Source organism: Onychomys torridus, chromosome 9 (genome assembly GCF_903995425.1).
Source record: "Onychomys torridus chromosome 9, mOncTor1.1, whole genome shotgun sequence".
NCBI classification, from domain to species: domain Eukaryota; kingdom Metazoa; phylum Chordata; class Mammalia; order Rodentia; family Cricetidae; genus Onychomys; species Onychomys torridus.
The window spans coordinates 110436200-110453462 of NC_050451.1; the positions used below are offsets into that span (position 1 = coordinate 110436200).

Consider the following 17263-nt stretch of genomic DNA (forward strand, 5'->3'; position numbering starts at 1 on the left):
TCGCTGCTAATTACAAATAAATGATGATGTGCTCACTAAGTAATTGATTTAATGACGTTCCTATGAAACTATTAAACCCGGGTGGAGGTCAGGCTGGAGGCGCCCCAGAGCGCCCATTGTGGGCTGTTTAACTCCACCAGGCTCCTCCGAAAGACATCGGGGCTAATAGGTGAAGTCACAGCTGCTCCGGCTGACTTTCTCCGAGCTCTGGGCCGGCCGCGGGCTCCCTCGCGCCCTCCTCCTGCCGCGCCCTCGTGTCCCACCGCCTGCACCCCGCGCCGGCCAGCTTACTCACGCCTCTCCCAGCCCTGCCGCCAGCTCCCGAGGGCCTCTCCAGAGGGATCCGGGTTCTCTTTAAGAGCGGCGAAGTTGAGCACAGAACTTGTGCGCTCCGGCAGCAGTAGGCTGCCTGCACTGCCGCCCACCCCTCCTTCCTCACCCCACCCCCCACTTCTTGCAGGAACTTCAGCCAGTGTGCCATGCAGGGTGCCCGCGCGCTCTTGGCAAGGCGCCTGGAACCCAAGTGAGTGCTCAGTGCACTGGCGGGGGCGAGGCTGGCGGGAGTGTGTGAATTGTGCTTGAGTGTGTCTCAGGTCAAAAGGCCACCTTTCCCCGTTCCTTACCCGCCCTTGGGACCTGTTTGTACAAAATGGGTATAGATGCAGAGAGACCGAAGTAGAAAAATGAGTAAAAGTGGAAAAAAAAAAAAAAAAAAAAGTCACTCGGGTAGGAGCTCAGTCAGGCCTAGCAGCCTCTGTCCTGGGTTTTGTGGGAACGCCTCTGCTCCCGCCCCCACCCCTGTTCTGACCCAATCAGACACACCCTTGCCCTAATGTTACCTGCAACTCCCAAAGGATAGGAGCATTTTAGGGCTGATAGGTTCTCCTCTTCCCTCCCTGTCCTCAGAACAGGTACAGGTTCCTTCCGGTTTTTACAGCACAGGCTCTTGGTGGGAAATGTGACCTTCCTTATCCAAAAGGTTAGACAGAGCCCTTGGAGTGGACGGAGAGAGCACATCCAAGATGGGAATATCAAACATTGCAAATAGATCTACAGTTAAGGATACTAAACCCCTCTGGCATACAGCAAATCACTCAGGCCCATAGAGGAAAGGATGACTGTGTCCCTCCACCTGCCGGGAAGCCCAAACCCAGCTGGAGCTCCCCACCCTGGGGCGGGGGTGGGCGGGGGGGGGGGCGCTTCAGGCTGCAGAAATCAATCTGCCAGCATTCCCTGGCCTCTCCAGACGGCTAACTCTTGTCTCTTCATCGAGAGGCCATACTCAACCTATTCTTGAAGTGTGGATTCATTATACCACAGTTAGTTGGCCATAGACTTCTTTCCTTTTTTCTTTTTCTTTTCTCCTTTCTAGAAATTTCCAAAAGCTGGAATAAATTTCTATTTGGGTTTGGGCCACCTTAAACAGAACTTGGCTTCTGTTTGGGCCTTTGGTCTCAGTGAGGGTCTCAGCCTTCACTCCTCAGAGAACACTGATGGAAATGATTTCATAGCCACACTTGAGGCCTCAATTTCTCCACCTGTAGATCCTTGGTTGGAATCTTGGGACCTTTGTTTGTTTGTGATCTGTGAAAAGGACCTAGAGGGACCAGGGAGCCTTAGTTAAGAAGCCTGTTTGCACCAAGCTTTTGCCTTTCTTTGTAGGAGCCAGACTGGTTAATGGATTTTTGCAGGACTGGTGTTTTAATTTCCCCCACACAGGAAGGATTAAAAAGAGGAGGTATCCAAACCCTTTGAGACCCAAGTGGCCCTTGTGCCCAAAAAGGGCACAGGGTTCACTCTCCTCTCCCTTGCTAACAGCTGTTGGGATTTGGTCCCATCTCTCCTCCCTTCACCCCAGTCTCTCAGACTCTTTTAACCACAGCTGCTGACTGCATTCCCGGACGACGCCCTCAGTGTAGGATGGCCACTTCTCTTCAGCCTGCAAATGAGAAGTGACATTTCAGCCAACCCATAAGCAGAGCCTGGGGACACAGGCCCATTGATAGAGCGTGGCCCAGGGGCCGGGCGGCTCCACAGCATCCGAAGCTGCCTTAATTAATACCATCTTAAATAGTTCAGCAGCCACTGAAGACAAAGTCGAAGGAAGACTTTAAGGCTGAGCGCCCCTCGACAAGCTCCTTCTCTTGTCATTCAATATTTAATGCGCCCGCTTGTAATGCGACTACTGGTGTTCCTTTCTCAGCAAGGACATTATTTTTTCACGGTGCCCATAGCCAGGGAAAGCCCTTTAGGCAAAGAAAGTCAAAATGTTTGTTGTTTTGGATGACTCATAATTCTTGTCTAACACAAGCACTTCCCGGCTAGTATAACAGGCGCAGCCTCCAAAGCAAACAACACAATCCTCGTGACAGAGCTGGACACAAAAAGCACATTGTCTTGAGGACTACCCCTTTCTCTGGTGCTAGATGGGGGCCTGTCTCCCAGTGAACACCACGATGCCATTTCACTTTTGAACTATTGTTTTTGAGTTATGCCATGTGGTCAAAAGGAGGGAGAAGGGGGTTGTTTCCAGGCTCCTAAGACAAACGAGTTGCCTTTTCAATGAAATCCCCCCGCGATCCTTGAAAACGGAGTTTAAATGTCACCTCCGCCTTTCTAATGGGCACAGGGCTGGAGGCGACCCTTCAAAGCGCCTGAGTGATAAACGACCCTTATTAAATATGGCCCGGACTGCTGGGAAAATACGGCGCTGGGCCTGTGTGCCCAAGAGCGCCCCTCGCTGGAGGGCCCGCGAGCCGCAGGAGCCTGGATCACCTAGGGACGGAGGCCCCAGGACCTTCTCCGGTTGAGGGACAGGGAGCCAGAGTGGTGAGCTTGGGTGAGGGGCCTGGTTGTAATACAACTTCTTATCTGCCGCCCCAACACGCCCATGAGCCCCATCCCCAGAGTTTCGGCCTGAAAGGTTGGTGCGTTTCCCTCTGACTTCTTTTTGTCGGTGGCCCAGTGGCGTCTGCAAGTCTGAGCTGCAAAGTTACTGATTTGCAGGCCGCATGTTAAGGCAGCCCATGTAAGTAATTTCTCCGGGCACCCCAGCAAAGGAGAACAAATCGCTGACAAAGGCGAGCGCTTTCGATTCAGCGGCGTCGTTAAGGCAACCCTGAAGTATCCCTCTTATAATAAGCTCCACTTCAAAGCGTTTCTCATTGAGCGGTGACTGCTTCGCACTTTTATTAAGTCCGGGCTTTTTCACTCCGAGGAATCATCTGTTTGGTTATTTTTCATCGTGTTTATTTTTCACTATTCACACAGTACTTGTATTAAATAAACAAAGAACAATCGCTCTGCAAATAAGTGCTTAGGTGGGGAGAGAAGGAAGAGGTACTGGGGATCAGGCTCCCCTGCCTCTCTCCCCCTACCCTGTGACATCACTACCCCACCCCCACTGCGCTTTCTCTCTCCATTCTTTCTCCTTTCTTTCAAGCCAGGAGGTTCTATAGGGGAATCATCATTAACAACAAAAAGCTAATGCATACGATATGCACATATATATCATATATTTATTATCTTTGCGTATGTGTTTCTGATGAGGTGAGAATTGACTGAACTAACTGGCCGTGAAAGTAAGGGTCACTGCAACTGTATCTTAATAGAGTGTCTCAAATTGCTGTGGACAGCCTGCCAGAGACTCTCCTGGCCCTGCCCATTGCCATAGCAATTCTGACTCTGTGTGGATGTACCATAAAAACACTAGTTTGAATTTCAAAGAACACGTCTTTGAACTTCTCCCCGCCTGATTAGGCACTTAGGTAGTGTGTGAATGTGTGCTCTGGGATGTTCCTGCGTGGGCGTTGAGGTCTCTAAGAGGTTTTGTTCACAGGGAAGGGAAGTGTGCTGGCTACCCCAGGGTGCTTTCTCTGTGGTTCTCCTGCATCCTTCCAAACCTGGAAGGTTCCTGAGGTCACCGGTGGTGTTTGGGTAAACCACTGGCAGATGGATGGATTCTTAAGTCTGTGGGTTGTTTTGTCTGCCTACTGATAGGTTTCCTTTTCTCTGATTTAAGGTGACTCCTTGAGAAATGCAATCCTCTCTCCTGCCCCTCCTCTGAGGTTATAGTTCCTAACCAAACTGGGACCCAAACATAGTGGTGGCCAGCATCCCTCCTTACAAGTCACAGCACAGATGGAGAAGACTCAGAAAAGCACAAGTCTCCAAAAGCTCCCACAAAATGAAATATATCAATTACCAGACTGTAATCTACATATTCAGTGGGCACAGTTGGGCCTAGCTTGCAAGGCTTTCAGGCCCCAGGGCCAGGGCACTTGTGTGGTCACCTCCAACTCAAGAGAATATAATTCCCACCCTGCAGCTCTTTCTAAGCACCTTAGACTTCCCTAGCATTCGTTTTACTAAAGAACATTTGAATAGGAGAAATATATAACCGAGGAAGGAACCGTGTGTTTGAAGAGCCTCCTGGACTGGAAAACAAAGGTGGCCGGTTTACTGTTTGCAAAGGCCACATTTTTTGCAGAGGGAAGATGAAGTCTTTGATGATAGCCAACTTAGTGTCAATAAGTGGCTTTCTTTGAGACATATTCAGATGGGAACGTCTTGCTTGCCAATTGCCATAGAAATCTTAACACACCATGAAGATTGTCCAAGCGCCAAGCCTTCCGTTCTGGACTAAATTACTTTGAAGTGGCTCAGGACGAACAGTGGTCAGTTTTAACTCTACAGACGGACAGAGGACGCTGGGAGTGGGAGATTGTGTGTCTTTAAAGCAGAAAACAAGAAGGGGAAACTTGTTTTATACACTCTATACAAGGCTCTGCTCACCGTCAGATATCTTTTATATTTCCCATGAATGATTCATGTCTTGGTGGCTCCATGGCTCTTCTTTTCACAAGAAACTTCATTAGAGAGCTGTAAGTTTTCCCACTGACTGGAGCCTCATTTATGAGTGTTTTCCTCCTTCGTGTGCTGGCTATTGTCATCGGACTTAAAACAACTGTTGGCAACCTGTTTCACCTTTACTGCATTCAACAGACCTGACTTTAAAAAGCCACTCCAACCTTTTGGAGAAATGTTTAGTGATAGGACTACCAATTGTTTTTTAAATACTTGCCTTTTATCTGTTTTGTAGTGGTGATCACAAAAAAAAACCAAGTAAACAGCCAGGCTTGCTAACACAAATTGGCAAATATATCAATTTGAGCCACTGGAACATTTTGTTGCCCTCTAAAATAAACTAGAATTGTAATTTGATCCTCCCTCACTCTATGACCTGAAGTGAGTTGATCTGGTACCCACTAGTCAATTTCATTCATAATTTTAAATCGTTCCCAAGCAGTTTTGCTGCCACCACCTCATGTCTGAAAGTCTTACTGTCCTCTCACTTTATTTTCAAAATTATTTTTCTTTTTTCTCCTTTTAGTGTGGAGGCAATGCACCAAAGAAGTGCTCAACTTCACTTTTTTCAGTCACTAAGCTCATTACTAATTTTAGTGGAAGGAACCAGCACTGAGATTTGTGCAACTATATTTGTAACCTGCAGGGATTTGTTTTCATTCATTTCTTGGGATTTCTAGATCAGTGGTTCTCAGCCTGTGGGTTGTGACCCTTTTGGGGGTTGAACAACCCTTTCACAGGGGTTGCCAAGACCAACAGAAAACACAGATATTTGCATTATGATTCATAAGAGTAGCAAAACTAGTTACTAAGTAGCAGTTAAATAACTTTATGGTTGGGGGTCACCACAACGTGAGGAATTGTATTAAAGGGTCACACCATTAGGAAGGTTGAGAATCGCTGCTCCAGACAAAACTGTAAGTAAGCCAAGCTCCCCCTTACCCTATTCCCTTCAGAGTCTAAGAAGATCAGGGAAGGGCAAAGCTAATGTTCACTACCATAGCAACTGTTCTGTTTTAAAAGGATGACAGAGATATGCCACTGGGTAAAATGTAGCAATACACAGGAAGAATACCTTTATTACATTTGCCATTCCATCATCATTCTCTCTAATGGAGGTACACACTTTAAGGTTTTATTTTCGGTGCATCAGGAACCAAGAAATCTGTGGCAGAGTTAACCTATGCATGGCAAAATACATAAAATACATATTCCTTTGTTTCATAATAAATAAACCTGTAACATGATAAAGAATAGTGCAAACTACCATTGAAAAAGTTGTATAAATAAAACAACTCGTACATCAGGAATATTTTGTCCTAACAAATTTACAGTACATAAGTTATCCCACCCAAGTTCATACCTTATCATTTCTATTTGAAAGGACTTTGAAAGTAAATAACAGGGAAAAAAAAAATCATATAAACTTTTAAAAAGTAGAATTATTTTATATTCAAGTTGTGGGTCTTTCTCTTTGTAAAGGAGGGTCTGCATGTGTCATATTTACTGTAACAATCTGAAGACAACATTGAAAGGTGTCCATGTAACAGCACCATGCATTGTACTAGTAATATATCTATAAACTATAATCTCATCAACACAAGGCAAAAAGACATGCAGGAAGAGTCTTGGGTTTTCACATTACCTTGTCCATTCAAGTAAGCTTAAAAATATATTTTATATTTTCCCACTTTTCTTTTCTTTTTTTTTTAAATAAACCATGGATCATAAATGACAATCTTTCACCAAAATGTATAATATATTTCTTTGGTGTGCTTTGAACTCTTCCAGAAAAAGAAAAAGATCTTTAAAAATAAATTAATTAAAAAACTGTACAAATAAAAGTATTCACAGACACTTATTAACTATGACAAGACTACATCAACCACTCACAGCACACAAAACAGATTTCTACAAATCCTGGGGGGTGTCTTCAAGGTCTCTGAGGATAAATTAGTGCTCTTTAGTATATGTGTGATGTTTCTGCTGGACTACAGTTTGCACAGGAGATGTGTTGTACCAACTGAACATAAACTGACCAAGAGTTATTGTCCCAGGTCCTTGACCCTTTGCATCCTGGCTTGACAGCTCTGGCAAAGGTCACACATTCGTCAGTGTTAGGTGGTAACTATAGACCTTTAAAAAATTCAACATAAATAGCAACTCCTCCTCTTGTAGTGTAAATCATATGCTTTACACTGTCATTTTCAAATGGAAGAGGATTCAGTGCTCATGGTGCAGGTCAAAGAGATGCATTAAAATAACTTTTAAAAAAGGTTGACACAGTAGTATAAAAAGGAGTTGGCCTGTTTTGGTTTTGTTTTTTGTTTTTTTTAAAAAAGAGCTTTAAAAAATAGGCAGAATGCCACCATAACACCTCCTCAGCCTTTACTGTGCAGACACCCCAAAAAGCTCATGGTCAAAACTCATGACTCCTTGTTACCCAACCAGTTAGGATGCAGCAAGAGGCAGCAGCATCTGAAATTCCCAGTTTAAAAACAAAAAGGCAGCACAACCCAGCAGAAGGAAAAGAAAGCACTTAGACTACTCTAGTTTACAAAAGATCACAGTTTCCCAGTTGTCTTAGCAGCTCTCCTCTGTCTCCGCTTGAACAATCACAGTAGCATGATACAGGGGGATACAGCAAGGTGGCTGCACTTCGCTTATTTATTTTTTTTTGCTTCATTTCTTTAAAATCACTCAAGGAAAGATACTGAAGGAACAATCCTGTATAAAAATATCATGTTACGGTGAGATTGGTAATAAAAGCATAGGAATTAAAATGATAAATATTAGAAATTAAGGTTTTGTTTGTTTGTTTGTTTTATACAAAGACTTTTGGATACAGGCACAGTCCAGGACCTGTTGTCAATGCAGCAAGCGTGTGTTTTACAATCAAGAGGCCTTTGCAGAATTAGGTCTCTACATGAAGGCTCAAAAGCAGCCCTCATTATGGAGCCAAAGGCATCTGAGAGGCACTCCGGGACATGGGGAGGGCCTGGTTGATATGTTAGGTCTGACTTAATGTTCTTTTTTCTCCCATTTACTAGATACACACACACACACACACACACACACACACACACACACTGTACTGGCAGTGTGCATCTCAATTTCTCCACTAATCTTCCTCTATAGGCTCTGCCTCCAGGCCTGTCCCACTGCAATGGACAAGTCCAGCTTAGTTGCTTTTTATCTGTTTGCTATTACTTTTTTGTTCTTCAGTGTTAAGAGATTGAACCCAGGGCCTCATGCATGCTAGGCGATTGCTCTACCACTGAGCTGTATCTCCGATCCTGTTTTTGTTTTTGTTTGTTTTTTGTTTTTTTACAAGAAAGAGAAAAAAAAAAACAAACCCAAATATCTTAATTAAATTAATTAAATGTATAAACACCATAGGGTTTCATACTGAATAAATAGGGCTAATTAGACCCGGTGGCAAGTCTGAGTCACCAGTTTGTCTCAGGTTAGGCTGTGGTCCAAGGACTCCCACTTACTACCATACTTATTCATAACCATTCTAGTGTATCGTCCGCACAACTTCAGGGTTCCCATACATCTCCTCATCTTCAGACTCAGAGGTGGTTCCATTGCTGGAAGGTGTGTGGAGGTGGCTGGGGGCCCCACTGGCCTGGCAAACGTACCACTCATTGAGGTTGGCCATTTGAGGGGACAGAGTGTCCCCCACCGACGAGTAACCAAGCGCTCCTGGAGAAGGTGGGGGGGACTTGCAGTGAATCTTCATGTGCTTCCTCAGAGAGCTTGGGTGAGTATAGGACTTATCACAGCCTCGAATCTTACAGTAGTAGGGCTTGTCGCTGGTATGGACATGGGAGTGCTTCTTTCGATCACTGCTGTTGGCAAACTTCCTGTCACAGCCGTCAAATTCACATTTGAAAGGCTTTTCCCCTGTAACAAAACACAGGAAAGGTTAACAATGGCTTCCAAGAGACCTCTCATTTGAAGAACTCTTAGAATAGAACCAGGGGTGCATTCCTGTCCCCCCACCAAGAGCAACTCCCAGCTCTATTCCTAACTGCAGTATTCCAGGGATGCAAGGGAGGAGACACTACAAGGACTGGCCTGGAGGCTTTGCTTGGACTTGGGTTGTGAGGGACCAGATGTTGGCTCCTATAGCACCAGAGGAGTCAGAGTGAAATCTAAGTAAAGTCCAGGATGTGCCTCTAAAGGCCACTAAGGGCCTCCATGCTCACTCTCTCTCACACACACACACACACACACACACACACACACACACACACTCCCTTAGGGTCTGAACACAGAAGAATTCAAGTGCAAGATTCCCCTGTTAAGATAAACACCGATGAAACCATATTTCCAAAACAATGGGTAGAGTGGAAATCAAAGACAAAGAAAACAAACATGAACATATATACTAATTTCCAGTAGCTCGGGGGCACAGTAAGATGACAATGGCATGTTATTGAGACTCTCCCTAGATTTCACTGGTAGGAAAAGAAAGAGAAACTGAACAAGCCTGTGCAACACATAATCTTATCCCGAGATCTTACAAAGCTGGCTGGGCAGAGGTCAGGCCATTGGCGTCTGCATTCCACCAACGACCCCATAACTCCAAGGAGCAGATTCCAGTAAACACTGCAGCCTCAGCAGAACCTGCCTGTGCCCCAAGGAAACTTACCCTGACAGCTTGCGTCATTCTCCTTTGGCCTGTCACTTTTTAATTTACCCATCAGCCCCGAGAACACACTCCTTAAACACAATGCCACACGACCAGGAAGGGAGACCACTTAGTTAGCTGTAACTAGGGAGATTTAGCCAAATCACTTTGGTGTTTATAAACAAGATAAGATGACAACAGGTTAGATCATAACTGAGTTTCCCTCTGACATCAGTATCTATGAGCTTGAGGTATTCAGGCCCAAAACTGAATAAGTCATCTCATAGTGCTGTTTTTTATACTAATTTTCTTTCAATTAAGAGGATTAAAAAAACAAAACAAACCAGCAGCTGCTCTGACACAGAACATAGAGCAATGTTCTTTTAGATAGTATATTTCAAAAGGCATAACAGTAGATAAATCTCTTTGGTTAATTATTTTATTTTCTCCCTACAAATATTTCAATGAGCTCTTTTTTCTTTCATATCTCATCAATGGTAACTGCTCCAATGCCAGAGCATAACACAGCTGAAAGTATTTAGATGCCTAAAATATAACTCTCCATAACTGGAAATACTGTTGAAAAATGAAATTAGTTACTCTTGAAATGTGCCTTCTACATTAATCCACCAGTGGAAGGGATACACAACTCACATCGATAACCACCACCTTTAAAATTCTCTACAGAAGGGATGGAACAAAACAAAATTAACCCCTTCCTCCAGAACACCAATTTGTCAGGATTTCCGTGTTACACTGTAGGTCCAAGGTGAACCTCATTTAACATAAGCAATCTTTAAATACATATTATGTGTTATACGTTTATATACATGTACTATACATATGTATAATCAGCCCTTCGATATGGAGGCTTAAATGGTTTTATGCATTCTAAGCAAATGCATTACATTTCAAAATTCTTTTTCTGAGCAGCCTACATATCTTGGATTGGGAAAAACAAGTGTTTTGAATATTGCTGGTTCCTCCATGACCTGGAGAAAGAGTCGCAGGGCTCAGTGAAGGAGACACAGGCTGGAAAGCAAGGAAGAAGGGAATAAAGGCCAGGAAAAGAGAGGAAGAAAAGGAAGCTAGATATAATTGAACAGCCCATGTTGTTTAGGGGCCTAGGAAGTCCTAACCAGAAGGGCTGGGCGACCCCAGTGTTTCCGTTACAGACACGGACAGAGAGGTCATGTCAGAGTTTTGGAGACTTGGTGCTTGTAGCAAAGAGCAGTGTGGATATTGCCTAGATCTTGCCAACTCCCTCTAGACATCGGCCAGACACAGGTTATAAATGCAGCTGAGGGCACGTGGGTCAGGAAACAGGCCTTCAGGAGTGGCCTGGGGATTAGTCCTTTGATCCATCTGTTCTGGGATCCCAGATAACCCCACAAGGGAAGGCAGTGTGGCAGGGAGGAAAGGAAGGAGAGATGTTCTATCGCTCCATACAATGTCCAATGGCTCAGAAAGGCCTGGGACATCCTAACACTAGCATTCTCGCTATGAGCTGAATCCTGTGGTACCAGCATCCATCCCTCTCGAGGGGCACCCCACAAGCTCCACCAAGGGTCCATGTAGCCTCTGGGAGTGGGAACAAGAAATGTAACCATCCCCATTATGTGGAACCAGAAAGAAAATCCCGCCGCAGGTCCCCTCCACCACTTGCTGCCTCAGATAGGGTCAGAGGGTAGCCTATCCTGTGGGAACCCAAAAGCCTCAATGTGTCTGTCAGTCAGTTTCTCCTTGGTCAGCTGCCAGCAGCCTCCAGGGTAAGGTCCACTCACTTCCCGAGGCCTGGGAAAGTGGAGAGGGCCCAAAGCCTCCTGCACAGCATTTTCAAGTTTCCTTTAGCTCTGGCTGCGTGGGGGAAGTGTTGAGCACGCAGCTGCCTTAGCTAGCCTGGTTGTTTTTATGAGAGTCTCGTGGGAAGTTTCCGTTTGGAAAAGTCATTAAAGGGAATTGATTCCAGTTACAGAAAGGGAAGGGAAAAAAAAAAAAAAAGAGGCCCCAGGGAAAACGTAGGTCCTGTCCTTGTGCGGGTTCTCCGAGTCACAGGGAGGTCTGCAAGGTGTAGGGCCACAAGAGCAAGGCCTGGGGCTGCAAACTAGGATGCTCTTATAAAGTCCTCAAGGCCTCAGGGCCGTAGGCCCTACACAAGGGCCCATGATTGCGGCTGCCTCTTCGTCTCTGATGCGCAGATAAATCAGTCAAGTGATTATTGAATGTAAACTCGGGTTACCTAAGTGTCCTCGGAGGAGTAATATTGCCTATCATATAAATCCCGAATAAACCCGCGCTCCACAGCGCTTCAGCCTGGCGCGATTGTGCATTCTACTGGGATACTGGACCCATCCCTCCACGGCCCACGCCTCAGCCTTCCTCACCACAGCCACGACATTGGGTACAGTGGGAGCGGGGATGCTCAAGGAGTTGGGTTTTCCCCAAGTTCCGCAGAGGGGTAGGCCTTGCCGACCCAGGAAACCACCCTCACCGGGACTAGAACTTTCTTTAAAAGGACAAAAACCCAACACACTCTAGGTAGAGCCGATGGAATGTGAGTGAGTGGGTGCGTGAGGGTATGTAAATGAAGTGTTGAGTGAGGATGTATGTGCAAGGGAAGTCGCGGTGTCAGGAGTGCGTGCACGAGGTCAGGAATATGTGAACAAGTGTGAGATGCGCGCCCATGAAGAGCGTGTAAGAAGACTTCGTGTGAATGGCTGGAGGCCTCCTGAGGTCCCAGGGTGCTGTACTCTCTCCCTCAGGCCTTCCTCAACCGGCCCCGGAAGCACCGGGACCCCTCTTCCCGGGTGAGGCCGCACCGATCAACCCCCAAAGAGCAGCAAATCCCACGCGCCCCTCCCACGCCGTATCTCGGCAAGGCAGCGGTCGCTCGAGGCCTGCGTCCCGTGGGGAAGGAAGGTGCCACCGGGCGACCCCAGGCAGAGGTCCCTTCCCCAAGGGCCTCTGGACCTCCCGAGGCCGGGCGCGTGGGGGCTGCCGACCGTCCTGGGCGCCTTCCTGCTGGTGCTGCTGCTGCTGCTCCTGGGCGGCGGCGGAGGCGGTAGCGGCTGGAGCGCTTTGCCGGTCCCGGCGGAGGGGCTGCGGGCGCGCTGGAGACTCAGCCAAGAGGGAGGCCAGCGCGGGGCCTGTGTATGCTATCGAATTACTTATTCATAGAAAAAAAGGGGGGGGAGGAGAGAAAAAAAAAAGAAGTCACATGTCCGGGTTATACGTATGCGGAGAAGCAGCAGAAGGAGGGAAAAATGAAAGCGAGTAGAAGGCGAAGCAACGGCTAGGAGGCGGCGGCGGCGGCGGCGCGGCCGGGGACAGACACCCACCTGTATGAGTGCGCTTATGGATCTTGAGGTTCTCGGAGCGCGCGAAGACCTTGCCGCAGCCCGGGAACGGGCAGGGGAAGGGCTTCTCGCCGGTGTGCACGCGGATGTGGTTGATGAGTTTGTACTTGGCCTTGAAGGGCTTGCCCTCGCGCGGACAGTCCTCCCAGAAGCAGACGTGGCTGCTCTGCTCCGGGCCGCCCACGTGCTCCACGGTGACGTGGTTCACCAGCTCGTGCATGGTGCCGAAAGTTTTGGAGCAGGGCTTGGCGCTGCTGGCCCCGAGCGGCGGCGGCGGCCCGGCCAGCTCCTCGGGGTCCAGCCACTTGCAGATGAGCTCCCGCTTGATTGGCTGCCGCATGTAGCGCAGGAAGGCCCCGGCCGCCCCCGGGAGGTGGGGGTGGTGCGGGTGCGGCGCGGGCGCCGGCGGCGGCGCCGGGGGCGGCGCGTGGTGCTGCAGGTGGGGCCCGGGCCCCGCGGCCGCCGCGGCCGCCGCGGCTGCAGCCAGGTTCAGGTTTAAGTTCACGGCTCCGTAGCCGTGCAAGGCGGCGGCCGCGGCGGCCGCCACCGCCCCGTAGTGCGCGTCCCCTGAGCGCGGAGCGAAGGGTGGCTCCGCGCGGCCGTACAGCTCGGCCGCAGCCGCCGCAGCGGCCGCCAGCCCTAAGCGCATCTGGCCGTTGAGCGGGTGGCCGCCAGGAGCCCCGGGAGAGTCGTGCAGCGCGGGAAAGAGCGCGGGGCCGCCACCGTCCCGGCCCGCGTAGGTGCCGCTGGCCGAGATGAACATCCCGGCCGGGTGGGGAGGCGGGGTCGGGTGCTGGGGGGAGCTGCTGCCGGACCGCTGCTCCCCTCCGAGCGGGGCCCCGTGCATGGCCGCCGCGGGGGCCGTGGCGGAAAGGTCCCTCCGGAGGACGAAGTCCCTGCTGTGGCCTTTGCCGCTGCTGCCGCCGCCGCCACTGTTGGTGGCGGTGTAGCCCGAGAGGGCAGAAGGAGGAGGCGGGGGAGGGGGAGAGGGGGACTGGGAGGGAGGAAGAGGAGGGGCTGGAGGCGGGGGCGCCGAGGCTTGCGCGCCACCGCTGCCCCCGCCGTCGGGGTGGGTGCGGGCGCCCGGGTGCGCCTCTGAGGCCGCGGAGCGGGCAGCGGGTGCGGGAGCCTGGGGCTGTCCCTGGAGCGCCTGAGCTGGAGGGCTGGGGCCATGCCCACTGGCCTGTGCCATGTGCTCGGGTCCGAGCGCAGTGCTGGCCGCGCCGGGGTCAGTGTCTGGGTCCCGCGGGTGGAGATGCGCGGCGGCGGCGTGGAGTTGGGAGTGGGCGGGCGGGCCGGCCAGCACCGGGAAGCCTGTCATATTCTGAAGCTGTTGGGCCTGAGCCGTTGCCAAATCCGCTAATCTCAGCGCTGGCGGGTTCCTCTTGCTCAAAGGGGGCTCCATCATAACTATACAATCAGGCCCATAGACCCTCGCTGGGGGCACTTTTTTCCCTCTCTGCCCGCCTTCAAAAACATGTATATATTAGGCGCTCTTTAACTTCTTGTGTCTTGGCCTCCTAACTGCTTATTCTTGTCCCCTTTCTATCCTCCAGCGATTGGCAGAGTGAACACCACATTTGAGCTGCACAGTGGGACCGAGTTTTTGGAAATGGCACGGGTGGGATTGGAGGGAGCCGTGTGATTGGCAGCTGCCTCGGCTGCGCGATTGGCTCCGGTTCAGGCTCTGGGCTCAGCGGGAAACCGCCCCCGTGCTCGAGACCGCCTGCGTTTTCACTTCGCGCCCCCTCCTCCGCAGGAGCTCTGCATGCCGGTTTACCCCCGGATGCCCAAGTTCCACTTGTAGAAAGTTTGTGCTTGGCCTGCGCACTCGGTCACCTGTGAACGTTCGGTCGACGCGCCTGGTGTAGAGAGAGTCTCCGCCAGAGTGCACCCAATTGCGAGGGGTCAAGGGACCTCCAGACCACCGTTAAAGCCACGGGGGTGGGGGTGGGGAAGAAACCAAGGAGGGTAGTACCCGAACACTTTCTACCTCCTCTCTTGGATGATACCTAGCTGCTCTCTGGACCAAGTGACCATCCTGCCATGGTATCTGTAGCGATGCCAGAGACTTCTTATATGGACCTTGACTTGCTCTGGGCCCACGTGGGGTGTAGACTGGAGGCAGAATGAGGACGGTTATTAAACGTTATTGGTTGCAAAACAATTTGATGGAGCTTGGCAAAATACCAAAGTCAAAATAATATCCAATAAATCCCCAAAGGAACAGTCTTGCTTAGACCGTGGGTTGCCATTCAACATAGTTCAAAGGAATGGGCTCACTGCTCATGGGTTCTAGATCTGCTACTTCCAATGAGATCTCATGAGGGGCAGAGAAGTGGGAATGTGGAGAGAGAGCCAAGCTAACTTTTGCCTCTCATAGATACAGTGGCAGAGAAGGCTAAATAGCGTCTCTCCTAAGTGAAGCCGTGAAATAAGAGACGTCCTTTAAGTGAATCTCTCCTTCCTGCCCAGAAGGCACTCCTCATTTGTGCCTCAATTTCTCTGGAAGGACCACAAGTTGGAGTACACCAAATAAAATGTTTTAAAATCAGTAGGCATCTTGCCTATTTGTTTATTAACAGAATAAGCTTCCTCCTTCTTAAACTGAAATGCCATGCTTGGAAATAAAAATAAAAAAATCCTAGGATCCCACGCCCTGAGTTTTAGTGAATGCTATCCCTTTGCATCCATTTGCCACCAAACCCGTTTTAAAAATAGAAGTCGGTCTCTACATCATGGCGGAGCCGTGGGAGAAATGTGAGACCCCCTTTTAAATAGGAGTTTCAGTCGCCCAAAGTGTCGTTTGTTCTTTATTTTAATAAAATACTCTTAATTTTGTGATGTTCTAAAATGCTCAAACTCGAGCAAAAATATTTTGATCCCCTCAATAAAATCATCTATAAAGTAGTAATAATGAGTCGAATATGATTCCCCCCTACATCCGGAGGTGGAGAGTGGGGTGGGTGGGAGGTAACGGGGCAAGAGAGCAATAAACCATGCTCAAGCTTAATTTGTTTGCAGCTTGAGGAAAGATCAACCCCCCAAAAGCTGTCATCAGATCATAGCCCTCAAAATAAATAAGTATTATTTCAAAAGAGTTGGTTTGCTGGCGCCATTGACACCGGTGTGAACCATGCTGCAGCAGTTTCCCTGTGAACCTTGGGAATGCCATTTCTCTTACAAAGCTGACAACCATGCCATCACATTCTAAATGCCTTTTTTTGTTAGCTTAAATGAAGTTTAAAGCTAAGGAAAATGCAAAGAGCATGAGCAGAAGCACACACACACACACACACACACACACACACACACACAGTGGCAGTAATCAAATCCACATCTGTATTTGGGGAAGAGAATTTTTTGATGACTTGTTTCAGGGACTTAAATATTCTGAGCCAACCATAGAAAGGTTGGTGGAGAATGGTGCCATCTGTATAGATGGTGTATAAAGGAAGTGTCACGTTGGGAATTATTACCACTGTCTTCATTTTCTTAAAGGACATTTCAAATGATTTTCCTTTATTTCAGCCTCTTGGCAATGAATGTCCATACTGGCAGTAATGACAGCTTGGAGTACGTTCCTGCAGGTTATCAGCAAAACAAACTAAACTCAAAAGTGAATAAAGAAAATAAGTACAACCTAGTTTATAATATAGACCTTCGAGCAATTTTATTGTACAATAAAATGGGTACCTCCACCCCCTTCAAAATGGCTTTTCATCAAAATTATAACCGCTTTGTTTCATTGAATTGCTGAAACTTAATGGTTTAATGGATGGAGGCATGAAGGAAAGGCTATAAAAATGTGGATAATGCTGCAGCAGAGCCGTGTGGAATCTGGAACCCGCCTCCTTGTACAACTCTTGTTAAACACAGCATGATATGTATCTGTCATCGATTTAATATGTCTTAATTCAAATATAGCTCCCTGATCAATTTCTTTTTATGGGAGACCTAAAAAGAAAGAAAGAAAGAGAAAGAAAGAAAGAAAGAAAGAAAGAAAGAAGGAAGGAAGGAAGGAAAGAGAGGGAGGGAGGGAGGGAGGGAGGAAGGAAGGAAGGAAGGAAGGAAGGAAGGAAGGAAAGAAAACACTTTTTTAGGAAACAACAAATATTTGGGTGGTGACTGGAAAGGGAATATTTTAAAGTGAGTTTAATGAATATTCAAATTTATGACCCAACCCAGACCCTAAAAAGATAATTGACTCAGGTAAATCGATTTGAGATGCTAATTCTTGAAAGAAAGGGCTCGGGAGCAAAATTTCAATCAACACCAATAAGGCGCCAATAAACCGCCTGCCAATTAAACCTGAGAATAGGCCTAGCTACTTGGTCATCAGGAAGGCTCGCTGTGGATTTCCGGGATTGCCTTGCTTTATAAAAGGGCTTTTTATTTTGTA

The 17263-nt window shown here is 48.2% G+C and overlaps 1 protein-coding gene and 2 long non-coding RNA genes across 3 annotated transcripts in view; 1 reads left to right on the forward strand and 2 right to left on the reverse strand.

Annotated features, from left to right (window-relative positions):
* LOC118590904 overlaps positions 1-414 on the reverse strand; it is an 83647-nt gene extending 83233 nt beyond the window's left edge. Inside the window, exon 1 of the long non-coding RNA XR_004945872.1 lies at positions 296-414. This is a non-coding gene — a long non-coding RNA (uncharacterized LOC118590904). The remainder of the gene's footprint in view (positions 1-295) is intronic.
* Positions 415-8212: 7798 nt separating this feature from the next.
* Zic5 (Zic family member 5) lies at positions 8213-14411 on the reverse strand. The gene is made up of 2 exons (XM_036199873.1): positions 12844-14411; positions 8213-8775 (listed from the first exon to the last, which is right to left on the reverse strand). Exons 1-2 carry the CDS (start codon positions 14267-14269, stop codon positions 8387-8389), a joined length of 1815 nt encoding a protein of 604 aa, XP_036055766.1. The 5' UTR covers positions 14270-14411; the 3' UTR covers positions 8213-8386.
* Positions 13032-15771, forward strand: LOC118591500. The gene is made up of 2 exons (XR_004945933.1): positions 13032-13597; positions 14418-15771. It is a non-coding gene; the product is annotated as an uncharacterized LOC118591500 (long non-coding RNA).
* Positions 15772-17263: the final 1492 nt, after the last annotated feature.

Coding starts and splice junctions, on each gene's coding strand:
- Zic5 (XM_036199873.1), bottom strand. CDS start 14,269: ATGATGGAGCCCCCTTTGAGCAAGAGGAACCCGCCAGCGCTGAGATTA. Junction 8,776..12,843: donor CCATAAGCGCACTCATACAG/GTGGGTGTCTGT, acceptor GTTTTGTTACAG/GGGAAAAGCCTTTCAAATGT.